Source organism: Elephantulus edwardii, unplaced genomic scaffold, assembly GCF_000299155.1.
Source record: "Elephantulus edwardii isolate Elephantulus edwardi_28Jun2011 unplaced genomic scaffold, EleEdw1.0 scaffold00433, whole genome shotgun sequence".
NCBI lineage: Eukaryota > Metazoa > Chordata > Mammalia > Macroscelidea > Macroscelididae > Elephantulus > Elephantulus edwardii.
Genome location: NW_006400183.1, coordinates 438,832 through 462,187, shown reverse-complemented (window position 1 = coordinate 462,187; position 23,356 = coordinate 438,832). Strand labels below are relative to the sequence as shown.

Below are 23,356 nucleotides of genomic sequence, written 5' to 3'. Positions count from 1 at the left end.
AGCACAAATGATGCTCTGAAGGTGTGCGCGACTACCCCTCACACGCAGAAGTTGGGTCTAGGGCACAGGAAGCCGTGGTTGAAATGGATTCAACTTCCTGGGCCCTCTAGGAGACTCCTCTCGCTGGTTTTCTCCCAGGTTAACCCCTTAGCAAACACGTCCTTACTTGCAGTCATTGAACTGCAGTTATGGGATGAAGAAATGATGACGGGCTCTGGATTGCAAGACATAGAACTTTATTCTTTCAACGTTGGGTACCTGATGAGGCTTCCAGGCCTCCGATGTCGTGGTGGTTTTATGTGCCGTCGAGTAAACTTCACTCATTGCAATCCTATGCACTCTGAACCCTGCTCTATCCTGAGCCAATCTCACTACCTCTACCCCAATTACGCTGGTTACTGTGTCAATGCTTCTCATGCAGGGTCTTCCTCTCTTACTCTGTCCCTCCATGATGACTTTTTTTCCCCCAAGTCCTGGGCCTTCTTTGTATTTACTGAATCCCTCCCTCCTGAACTAAGCATAAGGTAAACATAGAGATGAACTTGACTTTTTTACAAAAGACTTCCCCACAATCCTTTGTTTTTATTACTACTCCATGTGATTTTCCTTGGTTTACATTCCTGATGATTCTCAATAAAAACCCAGAAAGACATAGCATAGGGGCTGCAGTTCTCCCAGCTTTTAGCTCCTTGTCTTCACACTTTCTGACCTGATCCCCATTCCTGTGTGTCCTCGGCTCTGTCTTTTCCTTCCGCCGACAACACATACCCAAATTACGTGAGACGGACCTTCAAAAATCCTTGCCTCCAAGGAGCAGTTTGTTTCAATCTTTCTAGGACAGACTTGTTTGTTTTCTTGGCAGTCTATGGAATGTTTCAATACTCTTCTCCAGCATCACAACTCAAAGGCACCAATTCTTATGTCATCTTTGGTCATTGTCCAGCGCTCTGATATATAGCAAGTAATTGTGAATTTCGTGGCCTGTATCAGGCACACCTTAGTCTCTAGACTGATATTGTTACTCTTCAGCGCTCTGGAGAGGTCCCCAACCGCAGATTTTCCTAATGCATTTTGTCTTTTGATTTGCAGACTGCTAGTGCCAAGTGTTGATTGTGGAATCGAGCAAGCTGAAATGGTTAACAATATCAATCTCTTCTCCATCTATCATGGGGCTGCCAATAGGCCCAGTGGTGAGAATCTTTGTTTTCTTGATGTTGAGCTTGAATCCATATTGAAGACTACAGTCCTTGACCTTCTGCAGCAAGTGTTTCAGGTCCTCCTCACTTTCAGCAAGCAAGGTTGTGTCATCTGCTTAATGTAGGTTGTTGATGAGTCTTCCTCCAATCCTGATGCCACATTCCTCCTCATAAAGTCCAGCTTAAAAATGATCTGTTCTGCATATAGATTGAAAAGATATGGAGACAGGATGTATCCCTGATGCACTCCTTTTCTAATTTTGAACCATGCATGCAGTGTTTCCTTATTTTGTTCTGACAATTGCTTCTTGATCCAAGTATAGGTTTCTCTTGAGCACAGTTAGATGACCTAGGATTCCCATTCTTCTCAAGGTTAGCCACAGTTTGTTGTGATCCACGCAGTCAACTGCCTTTGCATAGTCAATAAAACATAGATAGACATTCCTCTGGTACCATCTGCTTTCAGCTAAGATCCATCTGACATTTGAGATAAGGTCCCTGCTGCCAATCTCTCTTCAGAACCCAGCTTATTTTTCTCTGTCAATGTATTGTTCTGGTTGTTATTGGATGATCTTCAGCAGAATTTTATTTGAATGTGATATTAGTGATGTTGTTTGATAATTTCTACACTCTGTCAGATTATTTTTTTAATGGAAATAAATATAAATCTCTTCTAATCAGTTAGCCAAGGGTTTGTCCTCCATATTTCTTCACAAAAGCTGGTGAGTACCTCCAGGGCTGTATGTTTGTTGAAATATTTGGTATGTCATCAATTCCCTGGGGCCTTGTTTTTTTCCCAATTCCTTCAGAGCAGTTTGAACTTCTTCCTTTATCACCATTACCTCTTAAACATAAGATGTTTCATAAAATTCTTCTGAGTCAGACAACTCCTTTTGTTATAGTGACTCTGTATACTCCTTCCATTTTCTTTTGATGCTTCCTGGATCATTCAACATTCTCCCCATAGCAGAATTAAATACTGCAACTCTAGGCTTGAATTTGTTCTTTAGTTCCTTCAGCTTAAGAAATGCCAAGCGAGTTTGTCCCTTTTTATTTTCCAACTCCAGTTCTTTGCACATTTCAAGGAGCTTTGCACACATATACACAAAAACCAAACCAACTTTGCACTTTGCTTTTTTCCCCCAAGCTGCCCTTTGAAATCTTGTCAGCTCTTTAACTTCCTGATTTCTTCATTTTGCTTTGACTTCTCAGCACTCTAGGGTAATATTCCAGGTCTCTTCCAACATCCATCTCAGTCTTTTCTTCCTCTTTTGTAATGATCTTTTTCATTTTTTGTGGACAATATTCTTGATAAGTTCCTATAGCTCATCTGGTCTTCTCTCATTAGTGTTCAAGTCCTCAAACCTGTTCCTGAGATAGATTTTTAAAATTAAGTGGGATAGACTTGAGGTAAAATTTTGGTTCCTGTGAATTTATTTTCTTTGGTTTCAGTTTGAAGTTGCATGTGAGTAGTTGATGGATGATGCTGGACAGTCAGCACCTGCCCTTGTATTAACAGCTGCCCTTGTATTAACAGCTGATATTGAGCTTCTCCAGTGATTCTTTTCACAGATGTAATAAATATGATTCCTCTGCATGATTCACCATCATGTGAGGTCCATGTGTATAGTTGCCTTTTATGTTTCTTATAAATGAATGAATCAGTGACTGTACAAAATTCTAACATTTTATCTCCAGCCTCATATCTGTCACCAAGCCCATTTTTTCTGACTACTGATCCTTCTGCTTTGGTCTCAACTTTTGCATTCCTGTCACTCATTATTATTAGTTTGTCCTGGTCGCATATTCGATCAATTTCCGACTGCACAAGTTGGTAGAAATCATCTATATCCTCCTCTTTGGGTCTCTTTGTTGGTGCATGTATTTGAATGATGCTGGTGTTAACAAGTGTTCCTTGTATGTGTATGATATTATCTTGTCACTCACATCATTGTATTTAAAAATGCATCTTGAAATGGTCTTTTTAACTATGAATGTGACCTCTTTTTTCCTCAGCTTTTCATTTCTGGTGTAGTAGATCATATACTTGTCTGATTCAAAATATCCATGCCAAGCCATCTCATTTTCCCAGTGCCTACTATGTCAATATTTATATGTTCTATTTCTTTCTTAACAATATTCCATTTTCCTACATGCCAAGTGTGGTGGAATGCCAGAAGGTTCCAATGAGATTCTTGTAAAAAAAATCCTTTGATAAATGAAAGAAAAAGAAGGGAGGGAGAATGGAAGGAGGGGGAGAGAAAAGAAGGAAAGAAAGTTGGGCCAGTTCCTCCTTTAAAGCTTTATAGCCTCAGAGCATGAGGGGGAGGATCACAATGAGTTGAAATTTAACTTGATGGTAATGAGAAGAATGCTGTTACGTTAGGTGCCGTTTAATGGGTTCCCTGCATGCATGACTTATGTGCAACAGATGGAAACTCTGCTCAATCTTAAACCATCTCCATCATCTCTGCTGTTTTTTTTTAATCTTTGCTGTTCTTAAATCCATTGTTACAGTGACTATATCAATCCATTTCACTGAAGATTTTCTCATTCCCCAACAATTTGCTTTTCTACCATGATGTCATAGGATGGATGGTGAAGAGATTGAGATTGTACACAGCTTTAGTTTGCTTGGCTACACAGTCAATAGTCTTGGCACCAGCAGCCAGGAAACTAAAAGGCGCATTGCCATGGAAAAGTCTGCTGTTAGGGACCTCTCCAAAGTACTGAAGAGCAATGGTGTCTCTCTGGAGACTAAGGTGCGTCTGATACAGGCCATGGTCTTCGCAATCACTTGTTATGCATCAGAGAGCTGGACAATGACCAAGGAGGATAGAAGGAGAATTGATGCCTTTGAGCTGTGGTGCTGGAGAAGAGTATTGAGAATACCATGGACTGCTAGGAAAACCAACAGATTTGTCCTGGAAAGGGTTAAACCAGGTGGCTCATTGGAGGCAAGGATTCTGAGGCTCCGTCTAACATACTTTGGACTTGTGAGGAGAGACCGGTCCTTGGAGAGGGACATCATGCTTGGGAGGGTGGAGGGACAGCACAGGAGAGGAAGGCCCTCTATGAGGTGGATTGATTCAGTGACGGATAATTGGGATGGGAGTGTCAGAGACAGTGCGATTGGCACAGGACAGAGCGGAGTTTAGGGCTGTTGTACATAGGATTACTATGAGTCGCAAGCGACTCGACGGCACGTAACAACAAAACAACAACCATGATGTTGTTTTTCAGAGACTATCCCCTACCTTCAGCATGAAAATAGTGCGTGAGAGAAGCTTCTCTGTGTGGACTCCAAGGAGCCCTCTGGCTACAGTTCTTCCACAAGAGATTTGTTTGTTCTTTTTGCAATCTATAGTATATCCAGTACTCTTGGCCAACACAATTTAAAGGCATCAATTCTTCTTCTATCTTCCTTATTCATTAACTAACTTTCACATGTATGAAACGATGGATATTATCATGGGTTGGATCAGCACACTTAATCTTTAAACTGATATTCTTGCTCTTTAGCACTTTAATGACATTCTTAGCATTAGATTTTCCTACTGCAATACATCCTTTGATTTCTTTACTGCTGCTTCCCTACATGTTAGTTGTGTATATAATGAAAATTAAATCAGTGATAATTGCAATCTTTTCTCCATTTATCATGATGCTGCCTATTGGCCCAGTTGTGAGGGCTTTTGTTTTCTTTATGTTAAAGTCTAATACTACAAGTCCTCTTCACTTTCAGCAAGCAAGGTAATATCATCTACATATCACAGGTTTCTGGTGAGTCTTCCTCCAATCCCGATGTCACATGCTTCAACATATAGTTCTCTTTGGGGATTATTTTCCCAGGATCCAGATTGAATAGGTATGGTGAAAGAATACAACCCTGATACAAATCTTTCCTGATTTTAAGCCATACAGTATCTCTCTGTTCTTTTGAATGTTCTTTTAAAAAAAAATTTTATTTATTTTTAATTTGGTGTACCCTGAAATTGGATCCGACTGGCACAGGAGGAGTTTGCCCTTCTTTCTCCAGTGGAGCATCTGGCAGACTATTTTTGACATGCAAAAAAGGAAGTGTTCTGGAATTCTCCTTTTTCTAAATGTTATCACTGATTTTTTTTATGACCCTCACAGTAAACACAAATAAACATCTTTCAAGAATTTTCTACTTTCAGTCAAAAATCCATCTGACATCATCCACGATATCCCCATTCCACAATCTTTTTTGAATCCAGCTTCAATTTCTGGAAGTGCTCCAGCTGTTTTTAATAATTTTCATCAAGATTTTACATGTGTGTAATATTAATAACATTGTTTGATAATATCTGCATTCTTTTGTATCACTTATTTTTGGAATAGGTACAAATAAGTATCTCTTCCAGTCAGCTGGCCAAGTATCTTCCAAATTTCTTGGCATAGACAAGTCCAGGACTGTGTTAGTTTGATTAAACACCATTCTGGAGACAGAATAGCTCAAAATTCACTGCCTTGGAGACAGTTCCAATTTACAGGACACACCCCACCCCCCACCCTCTATTGTGTTCCCAAGGCTATAAATTACTATAGGAGACTGCTCATTTTTCTCCCGGAACCACAGGTGGAGTCAAATTACCTGAAATGTCCAGCTTTTGCTTAAACGCACAACTTGGCTCCCTGGAAGAAGAATGCTGTTGTTGTGTATTGTCTAGTGGGAAACACCTGATGGGTGAGCAGCCCTGGGACCACAGTGTACTAAACGGAATGGTATGTGCCTTTGACTAGGAAGGTAATCTCACGTATGGGTTACTGCTGTCAAATTCTCACTTCTAGATAGCTCACTTTTATTCCCTTGATGATCTTCCAGTTAGTAAAGAATTTTGTAATTCTTAGAGGTACGCGGTTCGAATCCACCAGATGCTCTGCTGGAGAAGGAGGGACAATCTCCTCCTGTACCAGTCAGATCTGATTTGACGGTACACACACACAAAAAAAAAAAAAAAAAAAAAAAAAAAAAAATAAAAAACTTAAAAAAATTTGTAATTCTTACTTCTTTAGGTCATGATCCAATAATAAAAGAATGTGTCCTGTTTGGGGGTTCCAGCCTAGAGGCCGTTTTTTACTCTGACAATGGACGTATTAATTAACTTCATTTGCATTTATTTAAGCGGATTCCTTGATGTTGTTCTATGAGTATTTTATTCCTATGTGTCTCAGATACTTTGAGCATGCTGTTGGAGGGCCAGTCCTTGGAAAAGGATGTCATGCTTGGAAAGGAGGGGTAGGATCAGCAAAGGAGAGGAAGACCCTCCACGACATGGATCAACACATTAACTGTAGCAATGGCCTTAAGCATATTAGGGATGATGAAGATGGCACAGGACAGGACAAGGTTCAGATCCGTTATTCACAGGGTCGTTATGATTCATAGAAGCTCTGGTGGCCTAAAGATATGAAATTGCGCTGTAATACAGAAGACAACCCAACAGCTGCTCCGCAGGAGAAAGGCTCCTCCCATGGGATTAAACTGCCTCTAGAGATACTGCCTCTGACATACTTTGGACATGTTGCAAGGAGAGACAGGTCTTTGGAGAGGGACATCATGCTTGGGAGGGTGGAGGGATGGCATAAGAGGGGAAGACCCTCTATGAGGTGGATTGACTCAGTGACTGGGGTAATTGGGATGGGTGTGTCAGAGGCAATGCAATTGGCACAGGATAGAGCAGGGTTTAGGGCTGTTGTACATAGGGTCGCTATGAGTCGCAAACGACTCGACGGCACATAACAACAACAAAAGAGTGCGCTGCAATCACAAAGGCTCAAATTCATTGGCCGTTCAGGGAGAGAAGGAAGGGCTATCTCCTCCCATGTAGTTAACAGCCTCTGAAAATCGGATGGAGAGTAAACTATGAGTCAGTTCTGACTCTATGGTACACAACAGCTGTGAGTCAGTTCCAACTCGATGGTTGTTGTTGTCGTTGTTATGTGCCGTCGAGTCACCGGCGACTCATAACGACCCTAAACAACAGCCCCTAAACTCTGCTCTGTCCTGTGCCAATCGCACTGTCTCTGACACACCCATCCCGATTACCCCAGTCTGAATCAATCCACCTCATAGAGGGCCTTCCCCTCCTGCGCTGTCCCTCCACCCTACCAAGCATGATGTCCCTCTCCAAGGACCTGTCCCTCCTTACAACATTTCCAAAGTATGTCAGATGGAGCCTCAGAATCCTTGCCTCCAGGAAGCCGCCCGGTTTAACCCTTTCCAGGATGAATCTGTTTGTTTTCCTAGCAGTCCATGGTACCTAAATACTCTTCTCCAGCACCACAGCTCAAAGGCATCAATTCTCCTTCTAACCTCCTTAGTCACTGTCCAACTCTCTGATGCATAACAAGTGATTGTGAAGACCATGGCCTGTATCAAACGCACCTTAGGCTCCAGAGAAACACCATTGCTCTTCAGTACTTTGGAGCATGGGAAACATGGGAGTACATGGGAAACAGCCGACTTTCTCATGGCAATGCACCTTTAAATTTCCTGGCTACTGGTGCCGAGAGTGACTCTGGTACACAACCAAAAACAAGGAAGAAGCCTTGTCTCAGGGAACAAGCCCCTCCCATCTCCCGACAGACTATCCCCACCGCCCATGCGGGGTCGTCTGCCCCTCCTCCCATCTGGCCGGAAGCGGAGGTCGCGAGCGCCAAACTGTAGTTCGCTCGCGGGTACTGCTGCTGTTTGCTTCGGCCATTGGAGTAACCGTAAGTCACCTGTAAAATCACCATTTATGGCTCATGGCTCCCGTGTCTCGGTCTCGCTATCCCGAGCACTCCGCAGGCTCTCGGAGACGCAGCCGCAGCCGCAGTTCGTCGGGAAGCCCCTTGACGGACAGACGCCACCCTCGAAGTGGTGGCTCCAGCTCCCTGTCCCGTGAGGACCTCAGGCCTCAGGGGGGTGGATCCGGAGTCAGTGCTGCTTACACTCTTAGACGCGCTGAGGCGCGGGAACGACCCCCTGGGCCTCACAACTACGTCTTCTCATTCTCCTCGTCTGTCTCTTGTGGCGGACACCGGTACCATTCCCAGCCCTATACCGGATACCGGTACTGGGCTGAAGACAGCGAACAGGAGGAGAATTACAGGCAGAGGAGGCTGAAAGAGAGAGAGAGGATTGGGGAGCTGGGAGCCCGCGAGGTATGGGGACTGTCACCAAAATACCCTGAGCCCGACTCTGATGAACACACCCCCGCTGAAGATGAAGTCAAGACCCAGAAGAGCAGCAGTTCAGACTCGAGCCAGGAAGAAGGGAAAAAGAAAAAGAGCAGTCATTCAAAAAACAAGAGAAGAAGAAAGAAAAAGTCATCCAAAAGAAAACGTGGGCGGTATTCTGATAATAGTGACAGCAATTCAGACTCTGACACTAATTCTAGCTTTGGTGATGACAGAAAGAGAGCTAGAAAGGTCAAGAAAAAGAAACACAGAACCAAGAAAAAGAAGAAGAAGACTAAAAAAGAATCCAATGAGTTAACTTGTAAGGATTCAGAAAGAGAGTTGCCAGAAAATATGTGGACTGACCAGTCAAAGGTCTTGGAGACCACGGGTTTAATAGGCCCAGAAGCACCGGTAACATACTTCTCTCAGGACGAGAAGCCTTTGAACTATGGACATGCACTGCTACCAGGTGAAGGTGCAGCCATGGCAGAGTATGTGAAAGCTGGGAAGCGTATTCCACGAAGAGGAGAAATTGGGCTGACAAGTGAAGAGATAGCATCATTTGAAAGCTCAGGTTACGTCATGAGTGGGAGCAGACATCGCAGAATGGAGGCTGTACGACTCAGGAAGGAGAACCAGATCTACAGTGCTGATGAGAAAAGGGCCCTTGCGTCCTTTAACCAAGAGGAGAGACGGAAGAGAGAGAATAAGATTCTAGCCAGTTTCCGAGAGATGGTGTATCGGAAGACGAAGGGGAAAGAAGATAAATAAGGACTTTTGTTGTGTAGTAAGACTTTTAAAATATCAGTAACAAATGTTATCATTGACCCAAATATATTAAAAGGCCTTTATGGTGCCAAAGTACCTACTGTATTAGTAAACTCAAGAGTAAGCTTCTAGTGAAGAAAATATTTTTGGTTATTTTTTTAACTCTAAAAATGATGTAAATTTTTTAAAAATTCTGACTACAGGAGGGAAAATTCACTATGAAGTCCTACTTTCGCTCTAATCCCTGATCCTTCTTCCAGCAAAGAAATACTTGTTCTGTAGCTTCTCTCTGTACATAAGTTCTGTGTCTACAATGCAGGATACAGTTTGGCAGTTTTTTAAACTGAAGTTCATTGCATCAGGCCCCATCCCTCCTTTATCTTCCCAACCCCTTTCACATTCCCACCCCCACCTCTTGCCCTGACATCTGTCTTTTCAGGCTTCCTTTCCTCATGGAGCCCTAAAAACCAAACCCATTGCTAAGAAGCCATTTTCTACTCAGTGACCAGTAGTACAGAGTAGAACTACCTGCTCCATGGGCTTTCCAAGGTTATAATCTTTACCAAAGGATACTGCAACATTTTTCTCCTATGGTGGAGTCAAACGGCATACATTTCCTTTTTTTGGTTAGTACCCAAATATTTAACCACTGCACCACCAGGGCTCCTTAAGAATTCCAAAGAGAAATGAGTTAATGGAGAGTGTACTTCTGGTTATAATTAACAGATGGTAGAAAAAACCAGGTGCTTTTATTGGCTAGTATGACTGGAAAGTACAACAGGAAGACAGATTTTCTACATGGTTTTAGTAGGACTTCTCAGTCTTCTATGAGTTGACTTCCTTAGACTAATTTTCCTTATATAGCAAAATGCCTGCCAAAGCGATTGAGTTTGAATGTATATGTGTCTGGTTCACATATTTTTTTTTTTTTTGTCGTAGCATTTGAAGCAAGTATTTTGGAATTAATTTCAGAAACTAAGGTCATGTGCTCCCCCCTCAAACAGGTGCTTGTTGCTGTGGAAATAGAAGTATGGTTAGTTTAGGGGCTACATAGGGGAAGAGTGGGTAACTGAATGAAAACTAAGATGATGTTAGAAAAAAAGCAGGCAACCAACAATTGTTAACTATAGTTTTAAATTATTTTAGAACAAAAACTACATGTGTTGAAGAAAAACTTGATGTTGATTATTAGCATTCAGATCCTGATTGAAGAAGCCATTGAGTTTATCCATTAAAAAAAAAAAAAAGATTCCTTTGAAGGTAGGTTAGGACATCTGGGTTAGGAGATGAAAGAAAAAAATGAGAAGGTATGAAGGAAGAGGCATTTAGTAAGTCGCATGGAGAGGGCATAAGGTCAGAAGAACACATTCAGATCAGAGAGTTTACTGACAGGTACCACTGCTAGAGAAGACAGCTCATGATGTATGATGAAATCCTAAATCCAGGGACATCTATCTGAACCTTTTTTAGTTTAGTAGTAACCAAGCTGTCTTATTTGAATAACTGTTTTTAAGGTCCAGCATCCTGGTAAGTCCCATAATGTGAATGATTGGGCTCCTTGAACCTGACATAGAGATGGGATGTAAAAGAATACCCTCACCCCAGTATGTGTTTTTGACACCAGACCATACTGGCTTGAGATTTTCCCCAAAGAGATGGAAAACACTAGTAATGTATTATTTCCTGCTTTTAGAAAGAAACCATCTTTAAAAAAATAACATTGGCATAGGATAGAGCAGAGTTTAGAGCTGTTGTACATAGGGCCACTATGAGTTGCAGGTGATTTAGTGGCACGTAACAAATACTTTAGATTTTATTCAGTACCTCACTTTTTTAATGTATTTTTTAAAAAATTCATTTTAATGAATGTTTACAGAGACTTAGGGTTTCCAGTCATTCATTGTTGCACTTTTCTCCCTGACCACCCCTAGTACCTCACTATTTTATGTGATGCAATTCCATTGTTTGGAAGGACTGTATTAGATGTTTAAGGTATTACTTGTATTTTGCTATTACACATTAGTGTAGTGGATATCTTTATGGGTGTCTGAAGGTGTATCTGTGATAATCTTGTGTCCAGTTGACTAGGTTATGGTGTCCAATTGTTTGGTAAAACGCTACTGATTTTGTTACATGTGATTAAATAAAGCAAATGATCTTCCATAAAGGGAGTGAGCCTCAATCAGTTAAAGACCTTATGAGAAAAAGAATTTCTCAAGGGTGTATTCTCTCTCCAATCTGTAAATAGACATTTTCCCCAGATACTTTCATTGTTTAAATTTTAACAATTTGACCTATGGATTTTGGGATTCAAGTCTGCAGGAGTCTCCATCTAGTTCCCATGAATTTGAGATTTGCTAGCCCACTACAATTGTGTGAGTCAATTACTTGAAGTAAATGTTATCATCACTAGTTCCATTTTCTCTAGAGAACTCTAACAAAGATAAGATCAGTAGCATATTCCTCTAGTGGTGGAATTATTAGGTTAAAAAATATTGGGTTGTCTAGAAATATCTAGAAGTGGAATTATTGAATCAGGTACACAATTTTGTCAAGATAAGGTGCTTTCCATATGCAAGTCACCATGGCAGATATTGGAGTTAGAAACAAGTTACTTAATTTCACAGTCTACTAGTTAGACAAAAAAAAGTTAATAGACAAACAATTACAAAGTGCAGTATAATATGCAGAAAACAAAGAGCTAGAGATAGTAATGAAGATATATTTTTGATAAAGTGGTCAGGGAAAGTCTAAGACTATCACAATTTATGTGTTCTTAAATTTTGATACTGTGACTCTGCCTTCCAAAGATGTACCAGTTTACACTCAACAGAACTGTGCTTTCAAACACTGATCTTTACCAACCTAATTGTTGTTAATTGCCTTCAAGTCGAGCATGACTCATAGCAGCCCCATGAACAAAAGGCCTGAAGCCTTTTTATAACTATCGTCATTTATCAAAGTTCATAGAGTTTCTAGAGGCATGTTGTTTAGGAAGTGGATGCTACTCCTACTTCCAGACCAACCTAATAGATGGGGGAGGGGAGAAATGTCTTTTTTCTCCCCCCCCCCATTTAATTGTGAATTAGATTTGGCATCTTTTTATACATTTATTAATCTTTCATAATTCTGGGGTTTTGTAAGTTGTCTACATGATATAACACTTGTCCACTCTTGGGTCTTTTTTTTTTTTTTAATTTAAATTGGTCGTAAGGGCTCTCTTTTTAATCTCTTAATCTGAAAACTCTCCTGAAACCTGCCCTCGACAGATGATTTTGTTAGTACTTGAAATATCATTTTCATACCTTCTAGAATCATAGCAACATACCAGCCTCCACAAAATGGCAAGCTGACATATGGGTAGCAGGTGGAATGATCAAGAACAGTGCTTTAAAAAGAATCCACCCACGTTCCCCCAACTCCCCTGTTCTCTGGCATAAGAAAATCAAATGAGTATTGATAGATTCCTCACCAACACCACCCAACCCTGCCCCTACATTTTGTAGCTCATTGAAAGATGGAGTTGTTTGTTTATTCTTAACTTTAACTGGATTTTTAATGAAAGTTCTTAATATTTATAATGCATGATGATGGCTTTTGACCTGATACACATTTATTTTGTTAATAGGAGATACGTATTTAGGCCTATCAAGTTTTCCTCTTGATTAGAAATGCATGTTGCGTTTTACTAAAGGGCATTTTAGCATCTACGGAGATGATAATATTTTTTTAATTGGTCTATGAATATGATGACTTAAAAGTAGTATCTTCATATCAATTTATGAGTTAAATTTACTAGAGTCATTTGTAGAATTTTCTATTTAGAAAAATTACTGGCCACACCATATTCTATTTAAAAATAAAGAGTAATGAATGAAATATTGCTGTATGAATAAAAGAGGAGAGATGAGCAGAAAGCATCATTAATAAAAAATGAGAATGCTATGTCTTATGTAACAGGGCCTCAGCTGATGGATCACTTGGAAAAGGAAGCTTTTGTCTTGGTTATGCTATGAAAGGACCTGATGGAACTATACAAGAGACCACTGTGGTTCACAGAAAATGAGAATAATACTAGGAATAAAATTCTCAAATTTAAAATTGGTTTATATTAGTAATAATTAGTCTATCCTGGTAAAAATATTTTGTTTTTATTTATGTGAAACATTGGCACAAGACAGACTTGTTCTCCCCTCTTCCTTCTGCAGAATTAATTTTGGTTACGTGATAGAATTTTTTCTTTTCCTTGAAACCTATACTTCCTACTGGTTCTATTCTGGATATACCCAATGCCAGCCACAGAATACTGTCTGCTCAGCACCCAATGTATAGTGGTCTCTCTGGATCCTCTTACCAGGTCCCTGAGCTTCCTCCTGCTAGAATTCCTCCAGGTGGTGACTTTGTTCATTGTTCTAGCTTTATTTGCCTTGTGAACATAAAGAATCCTGGTGGCCTGGTGACAGGAAGCTGTGCTGTAATCCCAAAGGCACACAGTTCTGGTTCACCAGCTGCTCTGCTGAAGGAAGATGAATAATATTCTGTCCTCTAACTGCCCTTCTGTTTTGCCTCCAACACCAAACAATGTGCTCTCAAATTCTTACAGTGCAGTTTAGGAGATAATGCCAAATCCTTATACAAATGCAATTGCCATCTTGTTTGTCCCACAGTCACTACTTTCCCCGTATTTTTATAAATGGTCATATTGACAAGTGCAGCAATAAGTCTTATCATTCTGCTGCCCCTTTTAGTACAGGCAGACTCTTTACCCCAGAGTGGCAGGTCCTGATACAATGAAAGCTAAGGGGCTTCCCATTAAAAAAAAAAAAAAGTTATAGACAGTAGTAATAAGAGATAACAAGGATTCATAAGCAGGAAAATGTTGAAAATTTAAGGAAATAAAAAGTGGTTTATTAGATTGCATGCAAATTTTTAGTTTAAATAGGCTCTTAGCGGTGTTATAGAAAACTCTGGTAGCCAAGTGATAAGGAGTTGCACTACCAAATCAAAGGCAAGATATTTGAATCCAACAGCTACTCCATCAGATGCACTGTGGGCAGTCTTTTCCTGTGCGATTTACAGCCTCTGAAGATGTGCTGTGAGTCAAATCTTCCTCTATGGCACACAACAACAGCAACAGGGGTTATTAAATTAATGAAATACACATGACAGAGCATAATCATTTATCTGTTTCAGAAAGACCACTGTCTAGAGTGTAGAAAGTAGGTTGGTGTTTCAGACAGACCAATTAAAGTAATTTGAGTAGGTGAAAATGGTGGAAGGGGAGATGAGAGATATTTAGTAAAATTTGTCCAGTAGACTAGCTACTAAGAACATGGAAAAGATCTTCCTGGCACAAATAACTGGTAAGAAAGAGCCCTCTCTAAAAAGAGGTTGTCAGATTTACATATTGTTGTGTGCCATTGAGTCAGAATATATTATAGTATATATTGTGTTTGATATGTTTAATAACACCATAGACACCAGCTACCATTAACTCAATATCCTATACTTTATACTAAACATTTCCTGTCTATTAATCATCACTTTGTGATCCCTATGTGACACAGGAGACATGATGCCTGGAAAGGTAGAGGATCACTGAAAGGAAGACCCTCAATGAGATGGATTGACACCATTTACTAGCACAATGGGCCTGAGCATGGAGGAGATTGTGAGGATGTTAAAGGATAGGGCAAGGTTCAGATCTGTGATTCATAGGGTCACTATGAGCAGGAGTTGACGTGAAGGCATCTAAAAACAGGTGATACAAATCTTTTGCTCTGGACCATAAGCTAGAGGTTGACTCTAGTGGAGTTAACTTTAACTCACAATGACTTTTGTTTTTTTTTTTTTCTATAATTATATTTTATTAATTTTCATAAACATTTACAGAGATTTTGGGCTTCCACTCATTCATTGTTGCACTATTCTCTCTACCCTCCTCCCAGTTTGTTCTTGTCCAAATGCCACAGTGCTTGTCAAAGCCAGTTCTGATTAATCTTCTTTGTCAGTGTATCCTTTGCCATTCCCTATCACTCCTCCCTGAGAGAGACTTCACCCTGAGTCATAAGGAAAAGGGGATGGCGTATTCTCTTAGCTACTTCCTGCTGAAAAGGGACGCTGTGGGTTTCAGGGTGAAGATCTTCTCTCACTACTCTAAAGGGCCCCTTTGGCAGTAGGAAACACATAGACTATTATGGAGATTGATTTTGGAATTTAGATGCACTCTTATTGATTGTGCTTGGCTGTACATGTACATATCCTTCAAGATGTATCATGGGGGTGTTGCAACCTAGAAGACACAAATTTGACTACAAGTTATAAGTACATGAGTCCAAAAATTATGGAAAAGTAAAATAAAAGATTCTTTCATTGTTTTACAAACCCTCCCCCAGGTCCCCTCCACCATGTAGCCCTCGCTCTAGTCTCCTGTGATGACAGAAATACCCAGTTACATCTCTCTTTTAGACGGTTCTCTCCCTCCTCTGCTTCAGTGCAGTATACATTATTGAACCCATCTTACTCAGTGTCTCCCTAACCCCAAGGACAGTCCCATTCTACAACAGTGGCATCATGTAATATTTGTCCTTTTGTGACTGGGATATTTCACTCAGAATAATGTTCTCCAGAGTCAACCATTTTGAATAATATTGCATGAGTTCCTTGTTTTTCAATGCAGCATAGTATTCCATTGTGCGAATATACCACAGCTTCTCTAGCCATTCGTTTGTTGATGGGCACTTAGGTTGTTTCCAACTCCTTGCTATTGTGAACAAAGCTGCAATGAACATGGGTGTGCATATATCTGCTTGGATGTCAGCTATGGTCTCTTCAGGGTATATTCCCAGTAGTGGAATTGCTGGGTCAAATGGTATCTCTATTTGCAACTTTTTGAGAAAGCGCCATACTGCTTTCCACAGGGGTTGCACCATTTTACACTCCCACCAACAGTGAATCAGGGTTCCAGTTTCTCCACAACCTCGCCAGCATTTGTTGCTTGCTGTTCTGTTAAATTTTGCTATTTTGACTGGGGTGAAATGATATCTCATAGTTGTTTTAATTTGCATCTCTCTTAGGGCTAGGGAGAAGAAGGGTCAGTCTCCTCCTGTACCAGTCAGATCCTATTTGGCTGTAAAATCACAATGACTTTGGAACAACAGATCAAAACCTTTCCCTATCCTGCACTATCGTCACAATCTCCATGCACAACCTTACTATTTTCATCCCTGTGTATGACAGAAATGAGGCTGGAGATCAAACCTGACTATGTTGTTATGTACCCTCAAGTCAACTATGATTCATCCAAACCTTGTCCTACCACTCTTTCTACTATGCTGAAGCCCAAGTGTCAATCCATTCTGTTGAGTGTCTTCCTCTCTTTCTTCATCCCTTCACTTTTCCCAGTATGATACTCTTTTCTAAGGATTGGCCCCTCTTGATAACTTGCCCAAAGTATGTGAGACAAGGCTTTGCTGTTCTTGTCTCTCAGCAGAACTTTTGTTGTACTTCCTCTAAGATGATTTTTTTTTCTTTAGGCAGTGCATGGAATATTCAACAGTCTTCTCCATCATCCCAGCTTAAAGGCTTCAATTCTTCCTTTGTTATTCATTGTCAAATTTTCTGATTGATAGGAAACAATTGAAAATACAATGACCCAGATCACGCCTTTTTTTTTTTTTTGCCTCAGCACTTTGGAGAAGTCTTTGATAGCAGGCTTTCCTAATGCAACATGTTTTTTCCCTGCTACTTCCATGGGTGTTGCTTGTGGCTCCAAGTAACGTGAGATCATTAACAACTGATGATCTGCTTCTGTTAATAATAGTCAAGAAAATGTTGTGGAGCAGTTCTATTCTGTTGCACAAGGGATTGCCATGAGTTGAAATCAACTCAATGGAAACTAATAACAATCCGTTGTTTTTCATAATTCTGTCTTAGTGTATCTGGTGTGTACGAGACCATCAATAAATGAAATGAGTTATGATTATATGTGAATTTTCTAGTAGACTTAATATATAAGTAAAAACTCAAACTTAGTTTTGTTGAGTTAGAGCTGACTCATAGCTGACCTTGCAGTGGGTTTTCCAAGGGTATAAATTGCATAGGAGGAGACTGCCCATTTTTCTCTTGGGGAGGTGCTGGTGGATTTGGACTGCCAGAAGTGCCACCTTGAGTTAGCCATGAACTCAGTATGGACTCTATTACCTAATGTATAAGTAGTTATGTTTATTTTGCATCTTTTTCACCTCTTCTATTTGATAAGAGTAAATGCCTTTGAGTCATGGTATTGGAGAAGAGTACTGAATAACCCATGGGCTGCCAAAAAAAAAAACACCAAAACAGATATGTTTTGGTGCTTCTTAGAGGCAGGGATCACGAAGCTTCATCTCATTTACTTTGGGCATGTTGCTAGAGCCTATTCCCTGGAAAGAGATACCATACTTGGAAAGGTAGAAGGTCAATTAAAAAGAGGAAGATCCCCAACTAGATTGACACAGTGATGGCAGTAGTGGGCTGGAGTGTGTCAGAGATGATTAAGATTGCACAGAATAGGACAGAGTCATCTGTCATAGGGTTGCTGTGAGTCGTATTTGACTCAGTGGCACCTAACAATAACAACAAGAACAGAAAAGTTAAAGGATTACAAGATACCCTTGATTTATCAGAAGTTTTGAACTTTTTGTTGCATTTATGTGCACATATACATGCACTTTTTATTCTGAAATATGTGAAAATAAGTTGTAGTTTGAGTATTGTAAGAATAAGAATATTCTGTTAGTTTTCTTTGCCTTGATACCAGTAGAAATACCTGGCTGCCGTTTCCAAACATTTTAATTAAAAATTTCATAGAAAACAATCTTGACTAATACTGAAGAAATAGAGAACAAAATTTCAAACTCACATGTACTCCAGACTTTATGAAATGATTGTCTCAATATAATCTTTAAAGTTTAAGCCAAAAATAATCCCTTAAGGCTTCATTAATGTTAAATGTTGTTGTGTCCCATCAAGTCTGAACCAATCCATAGCTGACCATCCAGAAAGTTTTCAGAGGAAGTTAATCACATGGGAGGAGATTACCAATCTTTCTCCCACAGAACATTAGGTGGATTTGAACCACAAGCCTTTGGGATTTCAGTGCTGTTTCTTACTACCCGAGCTTCCTGCATTTTACAAAGTATTCCATTTTGTTAATATACCGCTATGTCCATTCATCCCTTGATAGACAATGTGTTGTTTCTATCTCATGGCTATTTTAAGTAATCTTGCAGTGAACTTGAGTTTGTGTGTATCAGTTCATGTTGTAGATTTTATTTCTTTGGGATATATACCTAGTAGTGAGATAGCTATGGAGCTCTGGTGGCCAGTGGTCAATACCTTTGCATCCCAAAGACATGCAAGTTGAATACACTAGCTGCTCCATAGAAGGAGGATGGATAATCTCCCATGTGATTTACAGCCTCTGAAACCTGTTGTAGAGTTGGTCTGAATCAATGGCACATAACAACAGCAGTGGGTAGCTGGATCAAATGATATTCCCATTTTCAATTTTTTAAGAAAGTGCCAAACTACTTTCATAGTAATTACATTGTTTTAAATTCCCAGCAGCAGTGTAAGAATTCTAGTAACCCCACACTTTATCATCATGCTAAATCAACATGCCAGCATGTTGTTTGGGGTCTTATTGAACTTTGCAAATGTTACTGGAATTTCTCATTGTTTTGATATGCATTTCTCTAATAGCCAATAATCTTGAGCATTTCTTTGTGTGTTGGCCATCTGATTTTTGCCTTTGGTGAAGTGTCTTTTAATGTCTTTTGCTCACTTTGTAGTTGGATTGTCTCTTGTTGAGGTGTTGAAGTTTTCTATAAATTTTAGAGATTAATCCCTTGTCTGATATGTCATTGCCAATTATTTTTTTTTCTGTTGTAGTTTCTCTTTTATTTTGATTCATGTAAAACTAAACTTATAGCTCATTGCTGTTGAGATAGAAGCAACCTATTCCTCCACTGGGTTTCTAAGGCTGTAAAAATCACACCCGAAGAGATTGCCCATCTTTCTCCTGCATAGCCACAGATGGTTTCAAACAACTAAACTTTCACCATCATCATCACCACCACCATCACCACCTACCAAGTGACTGGCAGTTTTCTCCTGGTCCATCCCAGCTCTGCCTGAGGCCTGGCCTGAGGTATTTTGTTTCTGGTGGCAGGAGTCTGCAAGGTTCTGCCCTCAGAGACTACCTCCATGAGCCAGTAGACTGCTGTGCATGGTCTGTAACTAGCTGTTAAATTAATGGGGCATCTCCGGGGATGCCTTGATTACCACATGCTTTGTTGTTGTTGTGTACCCTAGAGTCGGAAGCTGACCCTCTGGTGGGTTTAACTGCAAAAGAGGAGATTGTCCATCCTTCAAGGGAGCAGCTGGTGGCCTCAAACTGCGTGCCTTTGCAATTGCAGCTCAGCTTCTTATAACTAGGCCACTAAAGCTCCCCCAAACTCTAGTTGTTGTTGTTGTTGTTGTGTGCAGTCAAGTCACTGGTGACTCATAGTGACCCTGTGTACAACAGCTCTGAACCCTGCTCTATCCTGAGCCAATTTCATTGTCTCTGACACATCTACCCCGGTTACTCCAATCACTGAGTCAATATATCTCATCCAGGGTCCTCCTCTCTTGTGCTGTCCTTTCACCCTTCCAAGCATGATGTTTCTCTCCAAAGACTGATCTCTCCTTGCAACATGCCCAAAGTATTTCAGATGAAGCTTCAAAATCCTTGCCTCTAAGGAGCAGCCTAGTTTCACCGCCTCTAGGGTGAGACAGTTTGTTCTTCTAGCAGTTCATGGCATATTCAAAACCCTTCTCCAGACCACAATTCAAAGGCATTATTCTACCATCCTTAGTCATTGTCCAGCTCTCTGATGCATAGCAGGTAACTGCGAAGACCATGGGCTGGATCAGGACCACCTTACTCTCTAGACTGGCATTGTTGCTTTTTAGTACTCTGGAGAGGTCCCTAAGAGCAGGTTTCCCAAATGGGCACCCTAAAAAATAAGTTTAAAAGATCCAGAGGAGAGGAACCCAGGAAGGATGAACTATATTGTAAAAAAAAAAAAATACGAACAAAAACAACCATTTTGTTGATTTCATTTTATTGATGTTTTCTTTTGGGACAGCATTCTGTAATATTGGCATACAAAGTGGAATGGAAAGTGGCTGTACCTCCCTTTCTTACCCTCTCTTCTATTTTAAACACTGATAAAGTTATGGCCTGGGAAACCCAATGGAGTGTCAGTTACGAGTCTGTTCAGAATTGATAGCAGTGGAAGAGCAATGATATTGTTAGCAATGAATTGGAAGGGCAATGGGCATTTGGTACTGTTTTTTTTTTAATAATTTTAATGAACATTTACAGAGAATTTGGATTTCCATTCATTCATCGCTGCACTTCTCTACCTGCCCAGCCCTCTCTACCCGCCCCCAGTTCGCTCCTCTCCTTCAAAAGCAAAAGAAAGACTCCCTCCCTGGTACACAATCCTCCCACACCCCTCCCACCACCCCAAGTACATTCCACTAGGTACTGTTTTTTAAACCTCAGTGCTCTTAGCAATTAAGTAGTAGCATGTTGATAAAGATCTGTGCTCATGTCCTTCAACCAACCAGTTCTGATGTGTGGAGCTTGTCCTAAAAATAGAAAAGAATATGAAGCTACTCAATTGTGTTCGCTCCAGCATTGTGAAGAAAATAGCAGAAGTATATATTATTAAGGATGCTCTTGTTATGTGCCATTAAGTCTATTTCAACTCAGCAATCCTTATGAACAACAGATGTGAATCCTGTTCTATCTTGTGCCATCCTCATCATCTGACATAGTTGAGTCCAGTGCTGCCACTGTGTCAATCCATCTCGTTGAAGGTCTTTCTTTGATCCTTCACCTTACACAACTAAAGTATGTGAGGCAAAGCTTTGCCATCCTTACCTCCAAAGAACATTCTGGCTGCAGCTTCTTCAAGACATAACTATTCTTTGCTAGGCCATGGCATAGTCAGTACTCTTCTCCAACACCACAGCTTAAAGGCATCGATTCTCCTGACATTCATTATCTAGCTCTCAGGTGCATAGTAAGTAATTAAAAAGACCTGAATGGCTGGAATCTGGTGCACCTTTGTCTTTAAACTGACATTGCTCCTCTGTATTTTGGAGAAGTCCCTGACAGCTGACTTCCCCATTGCAATACATATTTTGATTTCTTGACTGCTTCTGCCAAGGGTGTTAAATGTGGATCCACGTAAGACAAAATCATTGGCAATTTTAATCTTTCCCCCATCAATCATGATGTTGCTTATTGCACCAGTGGTGAGGATTTTGTCTTCTTAATGTGATGTAATCCATATTAAAGGCTATGATCTTCTACAGCAAGTGTTTCAAATAGTTAAATTATGTGCACAGTTCAAGAAGCCCAATTAAAGGATGAGTTGGTATGGATAGATCTCCATACTGAAAAGCAAAAGGGCAAAATTATACCATGAGTCCGTGAGTTTTAAACTGCAGATCCATGCTTATCCACCAAACGAAAGTTATATTGAGTGCTACGGCTCACATACTTTGGACATGTCAGGAGGGGCCAGTCTTTGCAAAAAGACACCAAAGAGGTGGATTGTCACAGTGACTATAATAGGCTAGAGCATAGCTGAGACTGAGGATGGTGCAGGATAGGGCAAGGTTTAGTTAGATCTGTCGTTCACAAGAGTCAATGTGAGTTGTAACCACCACCACTACCACGTGACACACATGGAATATTGTTAACTCTCAATGTGGTAGAGTCTGAACTGACTTATTGCTGACCCTCCAGCAGGTTTTGTAAGGCTGTAAATAGCATTGGAGCAGCTGATAAATTCGAACCGCCAGGGTGTTGCTGCCGTTCATTTTATTGGATGTTGTGTACCATACACCATAAATCAAAGGCTGTTAATTAAACCGGAGGAGATTGACAATCCTTCTCTTGCAGAGCAACTGGTGGGTTGAAACCATTTGCCTTTGGTTTTGCAGCGAGCGTTTCACCACCTCCCACACTACTAGCCTGTAAGGAACCCACGAGGGATACTTGGTTTTGTCTTTTACCATCTTGTCGGTTTATAGTTTTACATAAGTGAGAAGAGCTTCAGGGGCTGACTAGCTTGCCAGAGCCAGGCCTGAAAAGGGCGGAGGGTATGCTCCATCTGTCTGGCCTCGCACCCCAGCACCAGCAGCGGGTGCCCAAAGAGGTGGTCTGGAAAAGTGTGCCAGAGCCTTCGGCCCGCGGCCAACTCCGCCCTTGCCGCCAGCCCGCCCACCCACCTGGTGGCGCACCAGAGAGAGGAGAAATTGCGCGCCTAGAGCGGCAGTGCCGGGTCGGCTGGACTGTGCCGCTGGCCACGGGTGCTGGGTGGGGCCTGAGGCAGGAGGGCAAGCAAGCGGGGTACACTGCCTTTACAGGGACTCCCGGGCTGCTGAGGGAGAAGCTGTAGGCATCCCCACCCGACCTGCTTCGCGAGGCACCGCACCTCGGGTTTCCAGGAGGCAAACTGGCGCCTCTACAAGTGTGGGGACCCCAGATCCCGCGGCGCCGACAGCGTGAGACCCTTGCAGGAGGTCGGCCAGATCTTTGTTGCCTGTGTTCTTTGAGCCTCGGGTCCATTATCCAGAAATTAGACTAACATTTACTGAGTGTCCATTGTGCGATCTCAGTGAGATACATTCCGGGTCTCCAGGGTACTGAGAGAATTGACATCACTGGCATCTCATCTGCCTCTACGTGCGTTCATCAAGAAGTTTTAAGGGCTGAATACCAGATATGTGCCAGGCATGTAGAGGCTGTGCAGAGAGAAACTCTTGCCTTCAAGGAGCTCAGACCTGACTGGTAATAGAAAAAAGAGCAGGAACCTGTAATAGGAGAGGGAGTGAGTGGTGTGCGTTAGGACTGGGCCCGCGTTTCCATGGGAACACCTTACAGCCACCGTTGTGGCGCAAGGACGGAATGGAGCTGGGGGTGGACCATTGTGGCGCAAGGACGGAAAGGAGCTGGGGGTGGCCAGGAAAAGCTAGCAGAGGCAGTGGCATTTTCTCTAGGTTTTGGGAATTTACTCTGTTAAAGAGTGGTTCTTGCCGTAAATCACAAGGTGAGTGGAGAAAATGTTGAGTAGACAGTATAGCAATGACTTGCGGAG

General features: G+C 41.2%; 1 protein-coding gene across 1 annotated transcript; it reads left to right on the top strand.

The window, feature by feature from the left end:
* The first annotated feature begins 7,970 nt into the window (after positions 1-7,970).
* NKAPL (NFKB activating protein-like) lies at positions 7,971-9,158 on the top strand. Its single transcript, XM_006902643.1, has one exon. The coding sequence runs from the start codon at positions 7,971-7,973 to the stop codon at positions 9,156-9,158; it is 1,188 nt and encodes a 395-aa protein (XP_006902705.1).
* Positions 9,159-23,356: the final 14,198 nt, after the last annotated feature.

What these genes read in the sequence shown, in the direction of transcription:
- NKAPL (XM_006902643.1), top strand. Translation starts at nt 7,971, where the DNA reads ATGGCTCCCGTGTCTCGGTCTCGCTATCCCGAGCACTCCGCAGGCTCT.